At 34.2% G+C, this 24908-nt stretch overlaps 5 protein-coding genes across 5 annotated transcripts; 3 read left to right on the top strand and 2 right to left on the bottom strand.

Annotated features, from left to right (window-relative positions):
* The first annotated feature begins 1833 nt into the window (after window positions 1-1833).
* Window positions 1834-2704, top strand: LOC115953885. Its single transcript, XM_031071707.1, has 3 exons — window positions 1834-2072; window positions 2182-2287; window positions 2411-2704. The coding sequence occupies exons 1-3, from the start codon at window positions 2043-2045 to the stop codon at window positions 2554-2556; spliced, it is 282 nt and encodes a 93-aa protein (XP_030927567.1). The 5' UTR covers window positions 1834-2042; the 3' UTR covers window positions 2557-2704.
* An 8008-nt stretch (window positions 2705-10712) lies between these two features.
* On the top strand, window positions 10713-23441 carry LOC115953691 (protein SLOW GREEN 1, chloroplastic-like). The gene is made up of 2 exons (XM_031071448.1): window positions 10713-10742; window positions 22027-23441. The coding sequence occupies exon 2, from the start codon at window positions 22039-22041 to the stop codon at window positions 23086-23088; it is 1050 nt and encodes a 349-aa protein (XP_030927308.1). The 5' UTR covers window positions 10713-10742; window positions 22027-22038; the 3' UTR covers window positions 23089-23441.
* Window positions 12609-17528, top strand: LOC115952129 (glutathione S-transferase T2-like). Its single transcript, XM_031069207.1, has 4 exons — window positions 12609-12709; window positions 14132-14204; window positions 16391-16645; window positions 16920-17528. Exons 1-4 carry the CDS (start codon window positions 12609-12611, stop codon window positions 17526-17528), a joined length of 1038 nt encoding a protein of 345 aa, XP_030925067.1.
* Window positions 19363-19698, bottom strand: LOC115952128. The gene has a single exon (XM_031069206.1). The coding sequence runs from the start codon at window positions 19696-19698 to the stop codon at window positions 19363-19365; it is 336 nt and encodes a 111-aa protein (XP_030925066.1).
* On the bottom strand, window positions 19729-20286 carry LOC115952127. Its single transcript, XM_031069205.1, has one exon. The coding sequence runs from the start codon at window positions 20284-20286 to the stop codon at window positions 19729-19731; it is 558 nt and encodes a 185-aa protein (XP_030925065.1).
* Window positions 23442-24908: the final 1467 nt, after the last annotated feature.

Genomic DNA, 24908 nt, shown 5'->3' with positions numbered 1-24908 from the left:
GCCTAGATTGTGAACTGAAGGATAATACATGCCGACCGAAACAAACAAGTGAAACTAAGTCCTTCAAATCGTTCATTTGAAAAAGTTGAATTAACATTGAAAATAACATAACTTTGAAGGTTAAATTGACATGCGACAACAACATTTCAGTTTTTTTTTTTTTTTTTTTAAACATAGAGAGACTAAAATGTTTAGTCACAATTAAATGCTCATCTTTAAAAATTATGAAAATAATTATGAAGATTCATGCCAACATTCAGTTAAAGAATTATAATTTTAAAACGTGGCCAAAAAAAAATTATAATTTTAAAGAGGAGGAATATTACACATAGTAATACTATATACAAAAGAATAAAAATATAGCGAAATATTTACTATATAAAATACACACATTAGAAATAGAAATTTAAGAATAATGATTTGTAAGAAAAATGTTACTGTCTTTTACATAAAATTCTCATTTGTATCTATGCTGATTGGCTAGAAATAATTGGGTAATGAAAGATTGGGCGGTGAAAGGGCCTAAACTGCATGTGAGGGTCCTATAATCTCATAAAATTCTAAACATAGAATCCAAATTTCTGGAATTAGATTTGAGATTTCCGTACTCTGCATTTGATTCGAAAGTTGCATTCTTGTAAAAATCCCAAAAATGTAAACATTATTGCATTTCACTAGTCCATAGAACAAAGTTTGCTAGGCCGTGGCTACAAATATTTTATTAAATATGAATTTTGACAAATCAGTTATCAAATTACTTTTTTTATTCTTCTCAAAAAAAAAAAAAAAAAGCTAAGTTATCAATAAATCATTTAAATTTTAAGTTTTTGTAGTCTTAAATTATAGATATTAAAAAATATTAAGTTTATAGTTCAAATAGTAAATAACATCTAATCTAAAATAAATTTGACATGCATAATTAGAATAATAATAACATATAATTTAATGGTCAGATTTTTAGTATAAGTAACTATAATCATAACATTCTCACTAATTATCGTAGAGATAAGTCAAAAAATAAAAAAAGATTTCCACCAATAGTGAAGCTCTTAAGGCTAGATGTAACATTATAAGTTAATAAGAACTTTATATTCATAAATAAATAAATAAATAATTATTTTTATAGAATTTCAAACAAGAGTATCTCTTATTCAACCAACTAAAACTTTACCAATCAAGTTAAGTTATTAAGCTAACAGGAATCAATTGAATAAAAAACAATTTTATAAGAAACTTTACCAATTAAGCTAATTATAATTCATCAAATAAAAACTAACTTTGTACAAAATTGAAGCCCATAAGAATGTTACTATTGTTCACATGGAATTTAGAATTCAAACTGAGAAATCAAACATCCAAATCCCAAACAGATTCATAATGGAATCCCCTGTCGGGGGATTTCATGAAGCCCCTGAAAGGCAAAAAACTGAAAGCGAGGAGAGTCAAGTTAATGAAGACGCTACGATACGGCAATTTCACGGGCCGTTGGTTTAAATTAATGTGGGCCATATTGCTGCCTTTGGACTTTGGAGTCTGGCGTAGCATTGCCTTTTAGGTTTTAGTGCTTAAGTGAAAAAATAGAATATAGGAGGTGACATGGACCCACATGTCACGTGGACACTGGCCTAGTGGCCACGTAAGAGACAAATAAGGGCTGCTTATAAAATCTCCTCTAATCCCCTCTCCACCAATCGTCTTCCTTCTCCCACGTGGGACTTTGGACCCACCAGTTGCCCATTACATCATACACCCCTGTGCCCTTTTTTTATTATTATATAATAATCTATTTTAACCTACCATTTTGAAACCATACTCTCTTTATAAATTCAACCATTTTCCCTTCTAGATCATTAAAAAATTGCTCTCTTTCTCTCTCTCTCTTCTAGCTTCCTCTTTTCTTTGATGTCTTATCAACCTAACTTTCCAGATCGTTCTTTTTCTTCTACCTTTTAATTCTTTTGCAAGAAATCATCTAGAATTTGCTTCCATTTCTCTTGGTCTCATATATTTATAGAAGTATATCAGAGATATACCATAAGATCATGGGAGACTCAGCTTCATATATACGCATGGTAAGTTTCTATTAACCCTTTACTGTATCTCTGATTCAAAAATTAGAGCTAAGAGTCTTGTAGTTCTAATTATATTCATGGAGATTATTAATACTTTGAGTTGACGCAGGTGCACCACCTGATCGAAGAGTGTATCATATTTAACATGAGCAAGGAAGAGTGCATGGAAGCCCTCTCTAAGCATGCAAATATCAAACCAGTCATTACCTCCACAGGTCAATCACCTTTTTTATACATGTACACATATATAGTACCCCTTGCATATATATATATATATATATATATTTGTTGAAATCTAAAAAAAAATGTTTTTATCTTTTTGATTGTGTACAAAAAAGTGTGGAAGGAATTGGAGAAGGAGAACAAGGAATTCTTCGAGGCCTACACAAAGAGGAGGGAAGATAGATCAGCATCTGAAATGGAGACAAAGCAAAGGATTCAAAATATGGTTTCTGAATCTTCCAAAAGAGATACCCAAGACTAGTCGTATTATGATAGTGAGTATAGTGACAAACCAAGGTTGGGCCAGTGAAGGTGCCAGCTCGTTACTATTACCGTAATTGCATTGGCAACGTTTTTGGTATCGACTGTGGACCGAAAGCTAAATAGAATAAAGGAGAAGAAAAAAAAAATAGTAGCAATCGAAGTTGAAGAAGCAGACATCATAAACGTCGTCGTTATATGTCTTATTTGTTGTCATATATATATTTTTTTTTGAGAAGTTATTCGTTGTCATATTAGGTGTGTGTAACAGGTCAAACAGTGGGTTGGGAAGCGTGAGCACAGTGCGTGACCGGGGGTTGCTTGGAATCACTACACGTGGCCTACACGTGTCGAGGTCCCGCTGTACTATTGTTATCGTATGTGTTTGCGTGCCTCCAGCACTAAACTGTAAATCTGTCATCTTTGTTAGACTTTTTTTTTTTTTTTTTTAATATTTTGTTACCATGTTAGTAATTTTTGTTTTTGTTTTTGTCAAATAAATTTGTGTACACTGAGGATTATTTGAAGGGTCCGATGTCCCCATTATGCTCTTTTTGTTAGGTGATTTTAGATCCATTTGAGAAGGTGACACTGACACAAACGGTGTTTGTTAATTATTCCATGAGGAATGCGTGGCCTGCGTGGCATTAGGGCATGCTTATTAATTTTCCTCTTTGGTTTGATTGTTTCCTTAAAATGAGAAGAAGAAAAAAAGAAGTAAAAACAGAGGGCATGCTTATTGTTTAGCCCAAAATCATCTCAATTATGTGCATTCATTATGTGCATTCAAATCAAATACAAGAGAATGCATGCTTGTTGTTTAGCCCAAAATCATTTCAATTATTTGCATTCTTTATGTGCGTTCAAATCAAATACAGGAGAGTGTATCTGAAGCATCTGATGCATAAAGATAATTATGGAATAAAAAAAGAGATAACCCTTTATCAAAACAGACTATCTTCAATGTATCTAATTTATGAGATAATTACGGAAGGAGAAAAGAGATAACCCCACTAGAATAGGCTTTCTTCTTAAGAAAATTTGCTTTATAGTGGTATTCATCTTCCTACTAACAAATAAGCCCTCTTTATTCAATGGTCCATTCCACTATTGAAAATCTACTCTCTCTTTTTTTCCCTGTAATTAGTCAAGAGGAGGTAAAAAAAAAAAAAATATATATATATATATAGCAATAAAATATTTTAAAAAAGGGTATACTATACTCCCTAATAAACTGAATCTTAGATTTTCGAGTTAGGGAGATAAAATCTAATTTTCTCAAACTAGAATACCCTTTTAATAGATATTCCATACTACAAGTCCACAACATCCTTTTTAAGATTTTCTTTCTTTGGTCATAAACTTGAATTTAACAACTAGAAATGAAAATTAATGGGGACATGATGAAAATTTATATGCTATTAATTTCTTATAAAAGAAGGTAGGACATAAATACTTTTTAGGGTAAAATATTATTTTGGTCCCTAAACTTTATCAAAAATTTGTTTTTCATCCCTAAATTTTAAGAAGTTCATTTTTCATCCCTAAATTATTGAAAAGTTCATAGTTCTTCTCTAAACTATTGAAAATGTTTTATTTATGTTCTTAAACGTTACTAAAAGTTTGTTTTTCATTCTTAAACTATTGAAAAAGTTCTTTTTTTCATCCTTATTTTTGTCTCTATACTATTCAAAAAACTCTTTAAAAAGTGTAAGGATGAAAAAAGAACTTTTTAAAGTTTAGGGACGAAAAACAAATCTTTAATAAAGCTTAGGGACCAAAATTATATTTTACCCTACTTTTTAAAAGCTTTGGAAATATTTTTAATACTTTTAAGATAATAAATTAGTTTTTTTAACTGTTAAATGATCAAATTTTTGTTTAAATTTTTTATATTTAGATTTGAAAAAGATCATATGTTTTGAATCTTTAATTTATTAGGGGGCAAATAAAGTAAGTTAAGCCAATTAGGAATTAACCAATTATGAAACAAACAATATTCTCACCACAAGTTAATCACCACAGGCCAGCATATCACCAGACGTAAAGTAATAAATAATAAAGTAAAAAAAAGAAAGAAAAAAGATATAGTGATGAAGTGGAAACTGATGGAGAAGCTCCAAAAGGAAAAATCATTACAGGATTTCCACAATTCCAAAAGGAATTCAATAAATAAATAAAATTAAAGTTCACGATTTGAAATAGACCCTTATCCCTAATCTCTATATCTAGTAGATGACTTTCTGATACGACCACAATTAAGTGAATTAACTCCCAGCTGCTTGGACTCTTTTATTTTGAATACCTTTCAAGAACTATATCCGTGACTCCAATGATCACCTTTAAAATTTTATTTCCGCAGCAAGACACTGGGAGTTTGGGATGACTTTGCAGCTTCAACTACTATTGATCTGCACTATGACATCAACAACACCTTAGATGATAATTTTATTTACTCTATGGACTCACGAGTTGATTTTTAGGTTTAGATTTTCTCTTTTGTATTACACAAAACAAGCTCTCTAGACCTCTAATATAGTAATACATTAAAGCGTCTTATATGTATTTGCATGTATGACACACAAACCAAGGAAAAATCAACTTTTTAAAACATATTAGATTTCAAGTTTCACAATTCTTGATAAATTGAGTTGTTGTCAATGGATTATTGAGAGGCTAGCGATGACACTTGTTCGATCAATTGAAGAGCTATTGAAATCATCAATTTTTGCCTTCTTTGAGTTGCCTCTTGGAATTGATAACACATTACGTACTTAAACAAGATTAATCTTTTAAGTTAATCTATTCTTGACTATATCTTAACTATTTTTATTTATATATTTTACCAGTATAAATTGTATACCGATAGTTATCTGAGATTATATTCAGCAAAATAAAAGTAATCTGAGAGTATAGTGTAGCTGGGTTTTTTTTTTTCTTTTTAGCTATTGTTTTTGACCTCCAGGTAAAAGCCCCGCAAAAAAAATAGCAGCTTATTTGATTTTCATGTTTCACGTTTGAGCCTTTGAGGTAGTGTCTTGTCCCAAAATTTCATTAGTTGCGGGTCCCAACTCCCATGTGACCCTCCGGCCTCCATGAATAGTAGCTACTTTTTACTCTCTTTTTTCCTTTAATTTTTTATAAAGAAATTTTGGGCCTGTTTGGTACATGTGTTTAAAAACTGAAAATTGTTATTTGAAAATATTTGTGAAAATACGTGTGGGTGAAAAAATGCGTGAAATGTTGTTTAAAAACTGAAAATGGTTGTTTAAAAACACAAACCAAACACCCCCTTTATTGCTTTAACAATTGTATGAATTTTTCTTTAAAACAAAAAAAAGAAAAAAGAAAAGAAAACAACTATATGAGTAGTTTTCAATAATATATTGCTTATTACTAAAAATTAAAAATTGAAAACTGAATATACTATAGTAAAATAATTTTTAAATGTGTTAATAGTGCCGTGAAATCCAGTTTTAAAATTATTTTTGTTAAAAAAATACTTGTAGGTCTCATAAATAGTATACGGGACCCACTAAATTAGACACTGCTTATTACTAAAAATTGAAAACTGAAAATACTGTAGTAAAATAATTTTTAAATATATTAATAATGTCGTGGAATCTAGTTTTAAAATTATTTTTGCTAAAAAAATACTTGTAGGTTTTTTAAATAATGTACAGGACCCACTAAAAATAATGAACGGTGAAAACTTTTAGTTTTCAGCATTATCCAAACGTGCACTTGCTGAGTTGGTGAACACTTACAACCAAAGTACAAGAAGTAAAACACAGTAGAGACACGTATACAACATGAAAATTTTCTAATAATCATCGTACATGACAAAAAAATATTGACCAAATTAAATTCCCTTCACACCATATAATTTTGAATGATTGTCATTTTCACCCACTAAATTTAAAAATGGTCACTTTGATAATGTATCACTTTAGTTTCCATCCATTACCATAAAAAAAAATTTCCGTCAACTCTCTTAAAATGTCATTTCTATTTTCAACATTAAAAAATCATTATAAAGATTATTTGTATGCTATTATTATTATTATCAAGCAAGCTCGCCTTCCTTTTATTTTTTATATATTGTTCTTAAATTTTTATGCTTCAATATTTGATTTTTTTTTTTCTTATTTGTAAGCCATTTACCAAGTATTAAAATATAACTAAGGGTTTATTTGAATACCGCTTATTTCTAAAAACTGAAAATACTGTAGCAAAATAATTTTTAAATATGTGAATAGTATAGTGAGACCTAGTTTAAAGTTTGTTTTTTTTGCTGAATAAAGTACTTATGGGTCTCGTAAACAGTGCATAAAACCCATTGAAAAACGCCCAACACAGCTGAAAACACTTTTCTCTTCCTACACTGTAGCCGTGGTCCCACATCTGAAAATGTAAAACGCAAACGCAAAAGATTTTCATCGCAATCCAAACGGATACTAAATTATGTCTACTCATCACTTCATTTTGTCATTGAGAGGACTTTTGGTGTTTGGAAAAATAGATGTTGAATATTGAGACATATGCCAAGTTATATTGGGAATGATTTAATTTGTAGATACGACACAAATTAAATGAGATGTATGAAAATAGAAAAAGAGGTTATTACTGACACATGATTTTTTCTTCAGATAAACTTGAGATAAAAGTAATTCATAACAAAGTCATAGAATCGATATTTAGAACTAGCACATTATACATTTATACTACTTGGTTTGTTAATATTATTGTAATTACTTTCAATATCTTTTTTTTTTTTTTTGTTGGTGAATCTAGTTGATGAACCTGTTGAAATATTTATCTTCTTGATGTATGGTATAAAACAAATAGATAGCAAATTAAGTTCAAAACAAATTTTTGTTTTTTGGTGTTATTATTATTATTCAATATTGTTAGTTTCTCATTTGTAAGCCAATTTGCATATCAAAGTTTTTTTTTTGGGGGGGGGGGGGGGGGAGCTTTCAGCAAAAAAAAATATCAACTTATTTTGCTTTTCATCTATCTTTTTTTACAGAAATTTCAACAAAATATAAAACTCAGAAAGATAAATAAGCGACTCCCAAACATATATCATAAAAAAAATATTTTTTTAGTTCATAGAATGGAATTGTCCGTGGAGGAAATGTCCATGCAATTCTTTTTTTTTTTTTCTTTTTTATACAAGATAAAATTTCTACTCTAATATAATCTAAGTGTATATGAAACTCCCTTTGGAAACTTGAACTCCGGCCCTTACTTCCCACACCCCACAAGCCATTTATACTTGTGGAGCAACCAAATATCCATGCAATTTTAGTTATGGGGTAATATATAAAAAAGCTCTACTGCTTTTGTATCATCGTTACGCAATGGGCATGCAATGCTTTCAACTTTGAAAATTTCTTCCAACAGGGCTAATCTCATTGTTAGTTAGTGGACCTACATCACAGAAACGATTTTGCTAATTAATCAGTCCAGCAGTGAAAATTTGTAGAGAAGTTGCCTGAGGTTCTTATAATCTTGTTTTCTTTATGGGTTTAGGGCTTTATGGTAGGTGAATTCTGACTATTTTCTTCGTTGTCTCTTTGTTAAATCATTTGATCACTTTTTTCTCTATTACATTGAGAAAAATCCATGGTCCATATACCTAACATCTAAGCCAACCTTATCCCCCACTCTCCAACAAGGCCGTTTAATTAAAAAGTCTCTAGTATATTATTTAATATATTTCTCTCAAAAAGAATTATATTATTTTTACAATCCTTTGTGATGCGGCAAACGACAAACAAATTAGCCGGGCCAAATCGGGCTAAAATGTTGTCAACAACAGTTTTTTTTTAAGAAGATTGTCAACAATAGTTGGGTCAGGTGATGCTGGAGTATTGGACTTTTTTATTTTTTTGAGAATCTGGAGTCTTGTACTTTGTTAAAATTGGATTGGCTGAAGCAACTTTGAACCCCATCCAAAACGTCTTCTGATCAAAGCCAAAGGCCGCAATTTAGACAATATATGAAAATGTGTAATTATTTGGTACTCTGAAAGCTTCTGTTAATTAAATTAAGTAATTAATGATTCTTCTCAACAAAAAAAAAAAAAGACATTAATGATAAAGACTTACTGTATCATTTATGTGAAATGAGAGTATTGTTTCATGAATAACTTTTCTATGAAAATGACCTAATTTTAGTAGCAGTTATTTTCTAGAAATGCAACTATTTTCAAATTATTTAAGCGAGTTTCAATTAATTCCGTTAATAAAATTGGTTTACTTTGCCACCTTAGAATAACGTGATCACTTTTTAAATAAAAAGGAGGAAATTATATTTTAAAATCTATAATTATTAAACTTTATAGTTTTTGTGGAGATAAAAAATTCAAAGAAAACTAAAGCTCTAGATCAATACAATTAATTTATAAGGAAGGGTAAAAGAAATCCATAATAGGAAGATTAAACAAACAATTGAAGGACAGAGATGGAAGATTAAGACTATTTGATTTATAAGTACTGATTCCCGGGTACAATGTGTATCAAAGACAAACTACAAGCTCTTTCTCTCTCTAACTTTCCTTTTCTTATTTTCATGATCCCCATTCTTGTTGGCTATCCCCTCCTTTTATCTTCTCCTCCTTCTTCTTCTCCAGCTGTGTATCTCTTAATTGGATTTAAGGAGATACTTATCCCATCAAACACCCCTCTCGCCGTTTTTTATTATGAAGAGAAACTTTTAGGGTGTCTTTACTGTTCAAGCCAATCATTCAACATTTAATGCAGTTGACATTAAGCAAGAACACCTAATTAATGCAGATGTGATTGTTATGTTGGGTTTTGCGTCATCTTTTTCGCATTCCTCAAGAACAGGAACCGAAGTTACGTCCTTGGTGAATCCATTGATTTCTTCTTGGTTAGTTTGTCAAATCTCAGGATGAATTTGTTCCTCGGATTACCTCGGCAGTTGATCCAGATGAGTTATCTTCTCTTGGGCCTGGGCTTTTCTATGTTGGGTTCTAGGCCGAGTTCTTATTTCAGGAGTGTCTCTTTGGTCTTCTTTCTTTGGCCCTAAGTCCACAAGATGGTCACATTCCAACCCTCCATAGTTTATAAGTTACAAGTTACATATTTTTTTAATTTTTCCAAAAAAGAAAAAGAACAAAAAGGTGAAAATGCAAAAAATCAAAATACTTACAAATTTTAAGGATTTGTTTGGGAGTTTATGAAATAATGGAATGGAATGATTATAAAGGAATGAAAATAATGGAATGGAACTAAGTAGTTGTAAGGACACAATTTGTAACGACCCATAATAATGTTGGGTTCGCACGTAATAAAGGCCCAAACAATATCATTTGTAGAGCATGGGTTTGAAAGGCTAGGCCTTGGTCACCAGACGGTGGTTTGTCGTGGTGTTCATATAGAATCAAATCGTGTTCGCTCGAGGAGTCTTTCTCTTGGAGGCGGATTGGGAGGCTCTGGTTCTTGGCCTTTTTTCCCAGTCCCTTCTCCCGGATTGTTTGTTCCTCCTTTTATATTAGCCTGTATTCCTTATCCTTCGTCCACGTGTAGGATCGACTTTTCCAAAACTGATACTTGTCCCATCAGCCCATACCCAAAGTGGTTGAGAGTGGTTGTAAAAGTTGAAGAGCATGGCTCTGTCAGGTGCAGAATGCTTTATTGCAGTTCTGGCAGCCTTTTACTTGTGCTGTTCCCGCACTGTGATCACTTTTCCTTTTAGGGGCATTTATAGCATGCCGAGCAGGAGCTCGTCCTCGGCCATTTCCTAAGGCCGCCCATGACTCTCATGATGCGTACTCGGCCCTGTATCTCCTCGGCGCAGGCCTTGTGCCTTAACATGAAATGGGCTGGGGTTACCAACTCTCTGGCCCCACAGTAGTCATGTTTGAATGTTTTAAAATAAATTAATAGAAAGTAAGTAACATTGTTTGAGGATAACATAGAGGAAAATGAATGAACTCATTTTATGATAATGTTACTACATTAATAGCATTGGCTATGTTAAATGCTAACATTTTGCACACCAAACACCAAAAAGGCAAAAACCATAGCTCATCAAATGTGCCAAAACCAATTAGGCAAAAACCATAGCTCATCAAATGTGCCAAAACCAATTTTTTTTTACAACATGTTGTTGTCTCTCTCTCTCTCTCTCTCTCTCTCTCTCTCTCTCTCTCTCCCACCATGTGCAATGCTTTAGCCTCCATGGTTAGAACTGTCACAGCCACCACTCACCACCATTAGCCAACACTATCACACTGACTTCTTGAAATCGGCCTCTCTTTGAACTCCTCTACTCCTCCATGGCCAAAGCTTTATCTATTTCTTTCTCTTCTCTACTTTCCTTTTTAACTTTCTCTTTTTCTATTTGTTTTATATTTTTTTGGTGGATTTGGCTAATGGTGGTTGGGTTGATTTTGAGTGGTGATTGGCAGGAGTGAATTTGTGGATTTAGAGGGTTTCAATCTAGTGGCGGGTGGCAGGTTGCGTTGTAGCTTGTGATTTGTTGGGATTTTGTTTGCTGCTTGTGGTCTGGTTATTTATTTATTTATTTATTATTATTATTAATTTTTTCTCTGTGTGTATGCATAAAACACAGTGGTTGGCGGTCACAGTGGATTTTGGTTGTTGTCATGGAGGTGGTTGTGAATGAGTTCTAGGTTTAGATTAGAGAAAAGAGAGTCAGGTTTTGGGTTTAGAGAAATTATATAATTTTTTATTAATTGTTGTAAGGGTAGGTTTTGGCTTCTAAGCCCAAGTAGGTAAAAGGATTAAGAACCAAAGAGCCCAACACAATGAATTTGTAGAGAGTGGGCTTGAAACTAGACTTCAATGAGTTGGATAACAATCATAATGGGTTAAAGATGACAAGAAAACAAAGATAAATAATTTTGTGCATAGAAAATCTTCCTTGGCAAACTCCGAGGAAAGTAGCTCTTGTATATATTTCTCTCAGACTTGATTACAATTACAGTTCTTATTGCTACAATGTTCTTTCTACAGATTCTCAGATGATTCTCCTTGTAATGGGGTCTAATTCTTTATATTACCCTATTTTGCTTTATCTCAGTTTTCCACGTGTAGATCAAGCTGCTAGCTTTGATCCTTATCCCATCACCACCTTCTTGAAGTCTTTGGGAGTAGCTATAAGACTGAATATTACTATTCAAGTATCACCTCCACATTAATGTGGCCAGGGAGTTAGTTGCAGAGTATTTAATGCGGTGGTAGCAACTTTCTCTTAGATATTTCTCAGCTTCCCTTTGTCTTATTCCCTCTTAATGTTTGTCTTTACCAGTAGAATCGTCCGAAGTATTGCTCTCGATGACAGATCAACCTTTCTGACCTCTACTTTGTTAAGCCTAGGAGGCATTTCTCCTTGGACTACCTTCCCAAACCCTTATGACCAAAATCCTTCCATAATTCACTAATTTGTACTTCTTCGCTAACGTCTACTTGTCCTCGGACAAGGCCCATGGCACAATATACACTCTTGGGCCTTTCATCACTATAATTGTTTATATTATTTTAATATGTTATTATGTTAAAATAGAACATTTGATAATAGTGTGTTGTCAAATGCTATATTAAATTAGCAAAAGTACAACTGATGGTAAAATAGAACATTTTTTGTGTTATAACTTATATTAGAGCATTCTCATTATGTGTGCCAAATGCCAAAACTATTCAAGTTTCATGAGGTGTTCTAAATGTTCTATAATTTTAGAACATGCTACAGTACCGTCTCAAATATGAGACGGTACGGACACAAATGCCATTTCAGAATACTAATTTTTTATTCAACTTTTTCTCTCTCCTCTCAATATTTAATTCAACGTTTTCTCTCTCTTGTCACTAATTTCTCTCTCCAACCCATGTTCTCTCTCTCTTTCTTCTTCAGATCACCCTCCCTCACCCTCAAATCAATGGTACGACGGCCTCACCGATCAAGCCACCGACCTCACCGATCAAGCCGCCGCCATTGCTTCTCGTTTGAAGACTCCATCGCCGCTAATTTGAAGACACCATCGTTCTACGTCTCTATATGGCATTCTCATTGCCCTCTCGCCACGCCGATTTCGCAATCGTCGATCTCGCCACGCTGATCTCGGGTTTGTGGGTTTGTGCCGGTGGTGGGTTTAGAATGTGGGTTTGTTTGGTTTGGTGGATGTGGGTTTGTGTCGATCTCTCTGGTTGTGTTTTTTTTTTTTTTTTTTTTTTTTTTTGAGGTGGCGTTGGTGGATGTGGGTTTGTGCCGGTGGTAGCTGTCGGTGTTGTTGCGGCAGTGGTTGTTAGTGGCCATTGTTGCGGCAATGGTGGTTATGCCATTGTTGTTGTTGTTGTTGTTGACGATGAGGATGAGGATGACAGGGAGTAATTAATATATTATTTTAATGTGTAGTAAATATTATTTTAATGTATAGAATGAAGTATAGAACATCTGATAAATGGTATGTTGTAAAATGATGTGCTAAAATGATAAAGTAGGTTTTTTGTGTGTCAAAATAACATTTTTTATGAGAGAGCTGACGAGAATGCTCTTAGCATTTGGCATAGCACAATGGTTGATGCTAGTGCTCTTTGACCCTTATTTTAAAACAAAAGATTGTATATATAAGGGTTTTTTTTTTTTTTTTGGAGTTTTAGTAAAAAATTCATTAAATCTAATTCTATTTCCTCCAATTCTTCTTAGATTTGGAAAAATGAAAATTTAAAATTTTAAGAAAATTGAGTAAAATGAGTGTCCCTTATTACCTATTTCATTCACTCTCATTTTAAATTTTAAACTCTAAGAGCATTCACATCAGCAATGTGTAAAATACACATTTGGACCATTTTTACACATTTTGAAGCAAAAAATGCACTGCATCAGTCTTTGTAAAATCAGCTAAACTCGTGTATAATTTTGGACGAGCTACAGTACCCGTGTAAATTTACACGGGCACTGTAGCTCGTTTATAACTTAAAATAATATTTTATGTACAGTATTATATGTACAGAAACTCATTTTTGCTCTTTTTTTCTCTCTCATCTCACTGAGCACACCAACGCCTCTCTCACTCTCAGCTTCCCTCTCCCTCTTGAGTTCTTCCTCTCATATTCTTTTGCTCATTCTCATCACCGAATTCTTTTGCTCATTCTCATCACCATGGGAAATAAAATGTGATCGGTTGAGGAGTTTTACAGTTCCGGTGAGGAGGGTGGATCATTGGGTTGACGGAATCTTCTCTATTGACAGACGTTGGGGCTGATTTCTCTAAAAAAGGTATGGGTTTTTCTCATTGAGATTTTAGAGTTTTTTGGTTTCAATCAAGATTCTTGGGAGTTTCTCTAAACTAATTTTTTTGGGGGTTTCTTGTTTCAAATTTTTTCTGGTTTGGGGTTTTTTTCTATGGATTCTTCGGAGCACACCCGAAGTTATTTTTGAGAGTTGGTGTGCTGTTTTAGTACCTCCATGGGATAGTTCTACATAAACGAGTTTTAATTTATGAACTTTGTTCTTGATAGGTCAAAAACGTTTCAATCTATGTTTTAATTTATGAACTTTGCTCTGTTTGATGTTCATAGTTACAGAGTTCTAGCTGATTTACTATGTGGATATTTGGTTGTTAGCTTTATTGCCGTGATTACCTTGTATTTGGTTAGTTAGCTGCTGAGATTTTGTGCCTGGTCAGTGTGTATGTATAATTGGACTTGGCTGTGTAGTTTAGCTGGTTTTGTCAAGTTGTTGTTTGGGGTAGCTTGCCCTGTATTGTAGCCTTTGGCTGGTTTGAGAATAGAAAGAGATGAGGGCTTCTTTGTCCAAGTTCTTTAGTAGTTTTTCTTTTACTACGTTTTCAGATTATGTATATATCACATGCTTATAGTCATAAATAGAGATAATTCCAAGACATGCCAGTTCTCGTTGGTTTAGGTGGTAGTGGAACTTTAATTGAGATATGCAACAAAAAGTCTCTGGTTGTTCTTCTTGAATGAACACTCTGATGACTTGAGAGACTTTCAAAAAAAGACAAGTGAATACTAAACAGTGATTGTTAACTGATTTATTAATTTTGGGACCCCCTTTGTGGGGTGGTTATGGTGATAGATTGAATGAAATTCTCAACCCCTAAAGTTTGAAATAATCAAATCTTTAAGTTAGGTAACTGAATTTGAAAGCTCTTTCAAAAGGGTCAACCTCAACCTCAACTGCAAAAGTCTTAGTAACAACTACTTCCATGCCAGTAAACATTTGTCTCTCTCAAAATTCCTAGAACTGCAGATCATAAGGAATTTAGTACATAAGGTAGTCTAGAGATGTCTGCTGTGTTAAGCTATATGATATTAATTTCAATTTACAAATATTGGAGACACATTATTTATTCCCTTGGTGATTTTTTCTGTTTATTACTGTTCTCCATTTATAAGGATCAATGTTCTCTGTGGATTACTGGTTCAAAACCTAGGCCTAAGGCACGGAAAAATGAAATTCAGACAAATGAAATTCCTAGATGGCATAAGCAAAATGGCTTAGCAAGGCTAAGCTAAAGCACAGAGAAAGACAGCAACTTAGATAGACAGAGCTGCCCCTTTCTCTTTCTCTTCATTTCTCAAACTTTGTCTTCTCTTCTTCTTCTTCTATATTTCTATCTCTCCACTTCACAAAAGCTCCCACCAACAATTAGTCAACTTTTCAACCTCCCAAAAGGTAACGATCTCTCTTACTCTCTCAAACTTTTGTTTCAAGTTTGAAGCTTTTTTTTTGATCTGATGATTATGTTCAATTTCAAGCCCAAGTAACACATGCACATGCATCTACTTCTTACTCTTATGAGTTTTATTTTGCTAAAAAACTGTGATTTGTTTTCAACAATGTGTACATAACCTTAATGTTGGTGTTGGTACTGTTTGTTCACAGAAGTTGCAGCTTTTAGGCTCAGACTTCTATGCTAATATGAAATAGAGAGTTGGGTGTTCTTTAGATTTTGGAGAAGTGGGGGGTATTTACTATTTTTGTGAGGGTATATAGTGTTGTTTGGTTAAAAGGGGTTGTAATGGAAGGGGTTGTAATGGAATCAGTATTAGCACTAAGTAGCTGCAGCTAGAAGCACCCACCAACACGGAGATGGTGATTACGAGCTCCCTACAGTGTCCAATCTTCAATTGATTTAACCAAAAATAGATCACTGGAAGTATTTTTTAATTTTTTAATTTTATAGTAAATAGTTGTTTCTCTAATTGGTTGCTTGTATGGAAAATAAAAGGAATTTAAGTTTGGAAGAGAAGAAAGTTTGGAATAAAAAGAAAAATATTCATAAAGAAAAGATGTAATATGTACATTTCAATATAGGAAGGAATTTAGCATTTTTGTCTGTGAATTTAGCATTTGATATAAACATTTTAGTACCATGCGTTCTTTATTGTATTATATTAAATTTCATTCTTACACATGGATTTTGCTAAAATTTATTTGCAATATGGCGGCTGCCCAAGTACTTATTAAAAAAAAAAAAAAATGATGCCTAGCAAGTTAGAATTCCATGTGGGTTTTATCTTGTGTTTGAGGTTTGAGGTTTGAGGTTGAATACTTATTATTTCTATGGTTGAATTCCATGCTCTCAATTCTGTTGCTTTGAGGTTTGATTTTCTTGTGTTTGTACATGAATTGGTCAATGAATTAGACCATAAGGGTGCTTGGTTATGAATTAGACCATAAGGGTGCTTCATCTATGCTTGGTTGTGATTGCTTGGTTGTGGTTGAATTCCATGCTCTCAATGCCTTTTCTTTTTTGTTTTCAATTTTGTTGCTTATTAGTGCTGCTTCTAAATTACTTTGGTGTTTGTTAGGTGATGGACTCACAAAATCAAAATCCCTTCTTCCTTGACATTTTACAAGACAATGAACAAGGTTTTGAGTCTTTTGACAGTAGTAATTTGATGTCCACTCCGCATTCAGACGTCAATGTCCATCAATCTCCACCCGAAGTTGAAATGGGACAATCTATACCCCCTATTGCAAAAAAATCAACTACTAAGAGAGGTCAACGGAGAATCAACTTCACCATAGATGAAGACATTAAGCTAGTGTCGGCGTGGCTTAATGTTAGCTTAGACGACATTTTGGGAGAGAATTTGGTCTACCTTCCACAATGACAAGAAATTTAACCGCACTAAGGATTCTTTAAATAGTCGGTGGTCAACAATTCAAAGGGAGACCAACAAGTTCTGTGGATGCTTGGCTCAAATTGAGAACCGGAATGAAAGCGGTAAAACTGAGCATGACAAAGTATTTAAACTCAACATTTAATATGTATTGTACATCAAAACACTTTTAGTTTTATGATTCTTATGTTTTTTTAATTTTTTACTTTTGTAGATTGAAGATGCAAAAACTATATATCAAGTTAATTGCAAAAATGCATTTCAATTGGAGCATTGTTGGAGAATTTTGAGGAACGAAGCTAAGTGGTTGGTTCTAAGAGATAGTTTGAAGGCCCGCACAAGACAACCAGCCACACGACCAGCCACACAACCAGCCACACAACCAGCCACACAATCCTTTGCAAGCTCAATAAATGTAGATGAAGATAATAAAGAGATGAACTCCAGCGAAACCTTGGAGAGACCTATAGGCAAGAAAGCTGAAAAGGAGAAATTAAAGAAAAGAAAGAATTATGATGACGTGATCCCAACACTTTCCTCCCAATTGGACGAAATCAAGGAAGAAAAGAGAAGAATGCATGAGGAGAAAAAGGAAAGTATGCGCATTGCATTAGAAGAACGAAGAGAGGCAATGCGCATTGCATCCGAAGAACGAAGAGAGTTGATTCGTATCAAGGAAGAGAAGAATGAAGTAAAAAAGAGGAAAATGGAAGATGAACTTATGATGAAAGATACAAGAACTATGGATCCTGAGCAAAAAGAATACATTCGTCTACGTCGTTTGGAAATCTTGGAGAGATTAAGGTCTAAAAATGTATCATAATGGAATATTATTATTGACAACCAATTTTTTGTATATTGCAAAGATACTAGCACATAATTTTTTGTAGTCTTTACTTGTGCAAGGAAATAGATGCAATGTTGTAAATTTTGTATTGTGCTTATTGTACTTGCTGATTTTATTGGTTGTAAATGTTATTTGAATGTAAATATGCTATTTTATTGGTTGCTGATTTTATTAGTTGTATATGCTATTTTTCTGCACTTTCTCAACAGGTGTACTTGCATTGTGTTATTTTTCTGCTGTGTATATACTTATTGGTTCTGCTGTGTTATTTTTCTGCATACTATCATTTTTCTGCATAATGTGATTTTTCTGCATAATTATTTTTCTGCATAGTGTTATTTTTTTGCATAGTGTCATTTTTCTGCATACTGTGATTTTTCTACATAATGTGATTTTTCTGCATAATTATTTTTCTGCATAGTGTTATTTTTCTGCATACTATGATTTTTCTGCATAATGTGATTTTTCTGCATAGTGTCATTTTTCTGCATAGTGTTATTGTTCTGCTGTGTTATTTTTCTGCATACTATCATTTTTCTGCATAATGTGATTTTTCTGCATAATGTGATTTTTCTGCATAGTGTTATTTTTCTGCATAGTGTCATTTTTTTGCATAATATGATTTTCTGCATAATGTGATTTTTCTGCATAATTATTTTTCTGCATAGTGTTATTTTTCTGCATAGTGTCATTTTTCTGCATAATGTGATTTTTCTACATAATTATTTTTCTGCATAGTGTTATTTTCTGCATAGTGTCATTTTTCTGCATACTGTGATTTTTCTGCATAATGTGATTTTCTGCATAATGTGATTTTTCTGCATAATTATTTTTCTGCATAGTGTTATTTTTCTGCATACTGTGATTTTTCTGCATAATGTGATTTTTCTGCATAGTGTTATTGTTCTGCTGTGTTATTTTTCTGCATTCTATCATTTTTCTGCATAATGTGATTTTTCTGCATAATTATTTTTCTGCATAGTGTCATTTTTCTGCATACTGTGATTTTTCTGCATAATGTGATTTTTCTGCATAATTATTTTTCTGCATAGTATCATTGTTCTGCATACTGTTATTTTTCTGCATAATGTGATTTTTCTGCATAGTGTTATTTTTCTGCATAGTGTTATTGTTCTGCAATGTTATTTTTCTGCATAATGTGATTTTTCTGCATAATTATTTTTCTGCATAGTGTTATTTTTCTGCAGTGTTAAAAATGACCAATGAGCAGGATAGTATCTAGTGTAAGTTTACAACTAAACTTGAGTTGACAAACTTACCTAAGGGTTTGTCAACTTATATAGGGCTTTTTGTTGTCTCAATTTTTTGGAAACTTAGTAATATTAAACTTAGAAAATTTCAAATTCCAACAAAGGTTCGCATTAAATAAAAGTAGTAATGCTTAGAAATTTAGAATTACAAATTCCTACGACTGGCCTTGTAGTTGCCATAGATGCTCAACGAGATCTACTTGAAGTTGAGAATGAATTCCTCTATCTCTAATAGAATTATGACGTTCAATGAACTGCATAAGATTACAAGTGGGATTATGTGACACCGGTTAGGGTCCATTATCGTTGATTTGATCATAATCAAAGTCATTTGCTCCAAGGTAAGTATGTCGTTCATCTTCAACGATCATATTATGCAATATTATACATGCCATCATAATGTCCTTAAGCATTTCAAGATGGAAAAAACGTGCAGGCCCACGCACAATTGCAAATCACGCTTGAAGTACTCCAAATGCACATTCGACATCCTTCCTGACCGCCTCTTGTGCGGAAGCAAAATGTTGTCTTTTACGGTCTTATGGTGCTGGAATTGTTTTGACAAATGTTGCCCATGATGGATATATACCATCTGCAAGATAGTACCCCATCGAATAGTTATTACCATTTATCGAGTAATTAACCGCAGGAGCACGCCCTTCAGCAAGCTCAGAAAATACAGAAGACCGCTCTAGGACATTGATATCATTGTGAGACCCCGGTAACCCAAAAAATGCATGCCATATCCAAAGGTCATACGACGCCACGATTTCCAAAATTATCGTTGGATCACGTGTATGACCAATATATTGACCTTTCCACTTACTTGGACAATTCTTCCATTTCCAATGCATGCAGTTGATGCTCCCTAGCATTCTTGGAAATCCATGATGTTGGCCAACTCCTTACAACTTTGCAATGTCATTGTTGTTTGGTGACCTCAAGTACTCTTCAGAAAAGATTGAAACTACCGCTTTAACAAATTTTTTTAAGCTTTTTATTGCAGTGGTTTCTCCAATCCTTATGTATTCATCCATGAAATCAGCCGACACTCCATAAGCAAGCATTCTGATTGCAGCGGTCATCTTTTGAAGGGAAGACAACCCGAGTGTGTTAGCCGCATTTCTTTTTTGAACAAAGTATGGTTCAGTAGCTTCAACTCTTGAATGGATACGTAGAAAAAGAGAACAACTCATTCGAAACCTCCTTCGAAATACATTAGGAGGATACACTGGTGTTTCAGCAAAATAATCATGGAAAAGCCTATCATGACCTTGCAAAGGATTACGCCAGATAAACCTGCGAGGTTGAACCGAACGACGACGTGATGTTGATGCTCCTTCATTCTTTAATTCTTCTATGGCAATGGCTAGAGTAAGTTCCGTCTCATCATCATCAGAAGATGAGTCAAATGGAGGCTCATCATTTGGAAAAATAAAATCAATGTCATAATGGAAATCCATTAAGAGAGAACAAAAACCGAATGGAATAGATAATTTTGTAGAAGTGGGTGGAAATTAAAGAGAAAATGAATTTATAGAGCAAGAATGTGACTTGAGTTTGAATTTCAAAAATTTGACCTTTAGGTTTGAATTTACCATTGGGTTTAAAGTTAAAAAATATGACATTTAGGTTTGAATTTACAATTGGGTTTTAAAGTTAAAAAAAATATGACCTTTAGGTTTGAATATATCATTTGGTTTAAAGTTAAAAAAAAAAATGACCTTTAGGTTTGAATATATCATTGGGTTTAAAGTTAAAAAAATAAAATATGATCTTTAGATTTGAATTTATCATTGGGTTTAAAGTTAAAAAATATGACTTTTAGGTTTGAATTTACCATTGGGTTTAAAGTTAAAAAATATGACCTTTAGCTTTGAATTTACAATTTGGTTTAAAGTTAAAAAAAATATGACCTTTAGGTTTGAATATATCATTTGGTTTAAAGTTAAAAAAAAAAAAAAATGACCTTTAGGTTTGAATATATCATTGGGTTTAAAGTTAAAAAAAAAAAATATGATCTTTAGGTTTGAATTTACCATTGGATTTAAAATTAAAAAAATATGACATTTATGTTTGAATTTACCATTGGGTTTAAAGTTAGGTTTGAATTTACCGTTTGAATTTCAAAATTATGACCGATGGATATAACAATAAAAATTATGACCGTTGGGTCAAAAAAAAAAATGACCGTTGATCGGAGACATTGATTCAACAGCATCAATTCGGTCACCGATTCTAGTAATACGGTGGTCGGAGACATCGATTCGGCGGTGGTCGTCAGAGACATCAATTCGGCGGCGGTCGTCGGAGACATCGATTCGGCGACGGTCGTCGTAGACATCGATTCGGCGGCGGTCATCGGAGACATCGATTTGACAGCGGTCATCGGAGACATCGATTCGACGGCATCAATTCGGTCACCGATTCTAGTAATACGGTGGTCGGAGACATCGATTCGGCGGCGGTCGTCGGAGACATCAATTCGGCGGCGGTCGTCAGAGACATTGATTCGGCGACGGTCGTCGTAGACATCTATTTGGTGGCAGTCGTCGGAGACATCGATTCGACAGCGGTCATCAGAGACATCGATTCGACGACGGTCGTCGGAGACACTATTACAACAATCGGCCCACCGGTGATGGCGGTACAATGGTCGAAGACACCAATTCGGTGGGCCATCGGACCTCCACCACAAGCGGCTCTATTGGCCAAGCCACCGGTGTTGGTAGTTTACTTAAAATATAAGTTTAAATTAAAAAAATATAACCATTAGGGAAAATAATAAAAAATTGATGAATAATGAATATTTTATTGAATAGTCTTGTAAAATAGATAAACTGATGTGGGTGTTTTGTAAAAGTAATGGTGTAAAATAAAAAAAAGTAGGTTTTTTTTGTATAAAATAGATGAAATCTTTTTCACGAACTGATGTGAATGCTCTAAATAAAGAAATGTTCTAATTTAGTACTAAACTCTCAGAGAATAAATATTTTAAAATTATTTTTTCATTTATTTTCATTTGATTTCTCTCCCTCTTCCCAACAAGTTAAAAAACGACCCGTCGTCGGTAGGTTGGAATCAAAGAAACCCAGATATTGCAGCGAAGTACAAACTCAGGGTTTTGAACTTTTCTCATACCCACTCATACCCAAATTCCCTCACAGTATCAGGGTTTTATACACTCTCCCAAGTCCCACTACTCTCTCTCAAAAATGGAGTCTCTCTCTAAACTGAACTACCGTCACCAACCCATTCACCTCTCAGTCAATCACCACCGTCCATCATTCCAAAGGCCCATTTCTTCCCTCTCTTTCAGGACCCCACCATCATCATCATCATCATCATCTCAATCTTCACCGTTCAAATCATTCTCTATCAAAGCCTCATCCTCCTCCTCCTCCTCCGCTTTTCCCCAAAACCCTAAACCCCAGCTCTCCAAAACCCTAGCCCCTCTCCTCAAAACCACATGCGTCACCGTCGCCGCCGCCGCCGCATTATTCTTTATTCGGTTCCAACACAAACCCGCCTTCGCCGCCACCGCCACAGCGCCACCGCCCACGGTGGAGGAGTCGATTAACACCGAAGAAACGGAGCGCAGCATTGAAGACCGGTTGAGCCAAGACCCAGAAGACGTCGAAGCTCTAAAGTCCCTCATGGAGGTCAGAATCAAAGCTCGGAAGTTGAAAGAAGCTATCCAAGTCATTGACCGTCTCATCGAGCTCGAACCAGAAGAGTTCGAGTGGCCATTGTTGAAAGCAAACATTTTTAGCTACATGGGGGAGCAAGAATTGGCCAAAAGTAAGTTCGAGGAGATCTTAGAGAAAGACCCATTACGCGTCGAGGCCTATCATGGCCTTGTTATGGTTTCTTCTGAACTATCTGATGAGAATATGTTGAAGGAACTTGCGAAAAGGGTTGAGGAGGCAACGGAGAAGTGCGATAAGCTTGGAAAGAAGTCAGACGCGAGGGATTTCAAGCTCTTGGTGGCGCAGATTAATGTTGTGAAAGGGCTCTATAACGAGGCATTGAGGATTTATGAGCAGCTTGCGAAAGAGGAACCGAGAGATTTTAGGCCTTATTTGTGTCAGGGAATTTTGTATACTCTGCTGAGTAAGAAAGATGAGGCTGAGAAACAGTTTGACAAGTTTCGAAGGCTTGTGCCCAAGAATCACCCTTACAAGGAGTATTTTGATGATAATATGTTTGCAACAAAGATTTTTGCTCAGAGAGTAGAAAGGGAGAGAAAGAGTTCGAGGCGTTGAGAGAATGGCTGATTGGCAATGGGAATAATTCATAGGCGATGACTGCCTTGTTTTACAGTGAGTTTTTCTTTTATTTTATTTATTTTTGGTCTTTTCTTTTAGAAGGTTGGGGGAGGCTAAATGGCTGATGCTTTGGGTAGTGGTTTTGTTTGGATAGTAGGAAGGTAGGGTGATATTATGAAAATTAATGAAAGGTTCGGTGGGGTTTAAAGTTTAGTTGAATTGTTATTTGTGTCTAAACTTTTGGTAGATAGTGAGGAGTTTAACATAGTAATGATTCTGATGCGGAAATTGTTGTTGTTTCATTATGGTTTTCTTCTTATGGCATTATGTTATTGGTATGGTTTAATGTAGCAGCTAATTGGAGCATTTTGGATGTTCCATGGAATATGAATTTGGCACTATTGTCTTATTATTTAGCTATTTTGCGTGAGTGATGCATGAATCATTTTTTACTTCCGATGCTTTTGTTGTAGAACATGGCTGTGATAGTCACAATGATAGTGATTTTTGTACTTAAAATTGGTCTTATATCATCATTTCTTTGATACTTTACATTTTTTTTTCAAGCATTGGAGGCCTCCTTTATTGGTATTGACAAACAATAATTGAATAAAGGAGCCATGGTTAGTTAGCTTTGCACATAGATTGTGTAAATTCACTTAACAAACTGGAAACCCCTGTTGGGTTGACCATTACTAAGAGCCTTTTGAAGATATATTGGATATGTTGAATGACCTGAGAAAAGTCTCTGCTTGGAACATTTTTTGATTGGTGAATGGTAAGCTAAACAGCTCCCTGTGGGTCTTGAACCCATGGCGTTATCCTCCATCCTATTATTGAGGGAGGAGGAAGTACCATTTGAGCTAGAGTGTATTAGCTGGTTTTTGCATCGAATATGGTTTTTTAGTAAATGGCAAAGATGGGAACTATATTACTGCAGCTAAAGAATGACAGTCAGAGGAACTTTTATAATTTGTGTATATTTCAGGATTTTGACAGGAATTTGTATGATCAAGAGCTTGCAGCTGAGGGTTTTCTGCTATAGGGATGGAAATGATGTAGTAGAGATGGATTAGTTCTTTGGTCACCTGTATTCTGAATAGTTTTATGGTAGCATGCTTTACACTATTTTCAAAAAAAAAAAAGAATGCTTTCACTTGAGGATTTCTACATAGGTCTGGGAGATACAATTCTACTTTCTTCTTCCGTTTATTTGTTTTTAAAAATTAGATAAGCAGTGTAATATTCAGGCATGGTAAGGATAGGTCTAGTGTCTCTTGTTGGCAGATATTATTATTTTTCCTATAAAATTGCTTTTTTTTTTTGGGTGTAGTGAAGGATACAAGTTGGAGCTAATATTGTAGCTGCTTGCACTGTTACTTAAATACCACATTATTCTATCAAATTTATGAACAGAAAGCAGCAAACAGAATTCATGATTTGGAACTTATCATCCGGTCTGTAGGAAAGGGTTTAAATTATTGCTTAAAAATTGAATCAAGCAAACCATAAGAAAGTAGAGTTATAGTCTTATAGGTGTTTGCAGTTGTTCTACCAATGAGCGCTCCTCCCCTTAAGTCCTAGATGAGGGGTTATTGCCATGAAATATGGGGAGGGGAAAAGGGGGTGGAGCACTAGAGTTTGTAGGAGGCTTCATGGGTGTGGATTATGGCGAAGTATTAGTGAAGGGTGGGAGAGCTTTTCTAAGCATTTCACTTTTGTGGTGAGAGATGGTTCTCCTATTCTTTTTTGGCAGTGGATTGGGGATAACTCTTTAAGAACTCTTTATCCTCAATTATTTTTGTGTTCAGCCAATA

The sequence above is a fragment of the Quercus lobata genome, chromosome 7 (assembly GCF_001633185.2).
Source record: "Quercus lobata isolate SW786 chromosome 7, ValleyOak3.0 Primary Assembly, whole genome shotgun sequence".
NCBI lineage: Eukaryota > Viridiplantae > Streptophyta > Magnoliopsida > Fagales > Fagaceae > Quercus > Quercus lobata.
Note: the sequence above shows the minus strand (reverse complement) of the source record. Positions and strands in the feature narration are given on the sequence as shown.

Excerpts from the sequence above, each read along its gene's own strand:
- LOC115952127 (XM_031069205.1), bottom strand. The coding sequence starts at position 20,286 with ATGGATTTCCATTATGACATTGATTTTATTTTTCCAAATGATGAGCCT.
- LOC115952129 (XM_031069207.1), top strand. The coding sequence starts at position 12,609 with ATGGCATTCTCATTGCCCTCTCGCCACGCCGATTTCGCAATCGTCGAT. Across the intron at positions 12,710-14,131 it reads GCCGGTGGTGGGTTTAGAAT|TTACAGAGTTCTAGCTGATT; the intron begins GTGGGTTTGTTT and ends TGATGTTCATAG. Across the intron at positions 16,646-16,919 it reads TAGTGTCGGCGTGGCTTAAT|ATTGAAGATGCAAAAACTAT; the intron begins GTTAGCTTAGAC and ends TTACTTTTGTAG.
- LOC115953691 (XM_031071448.1), top strand. The coding sequence starts at position 22,039 with ATGGAGTCTCTCTCTAAACTGAACTACCGTCACCAACCCATTCACCTC.
- LOC115953885 (XM_031071707.1), top strand. The coding sequence starts at position 2,043 with ATGGGAGACTCAGCTTCATATATACGCATG. Across the intron at positions 2,073-2,181 it reads CAGCTTCATATATACGCATG|GTGCACCACCTGATCGAAGA; the intron begins GTAAGTTTCTAT and ends GAGTTGACGCAG. Across the intron at positions 2,288-2,410 it reads ACCAGTCATTACCTCCACAG|TGTGGAAGGAATTGGAGAAG; the intron begins GTCAATCACCTT and ends TGTACAAAAAAG.
- LOC115952128 (XM_031069206.1), bottom strand. The coding sequence starts at position 19,698 with ATGCTAGGGAGCATCAACTGCATGCATTGGAAATGGAAGAATTGTCCA.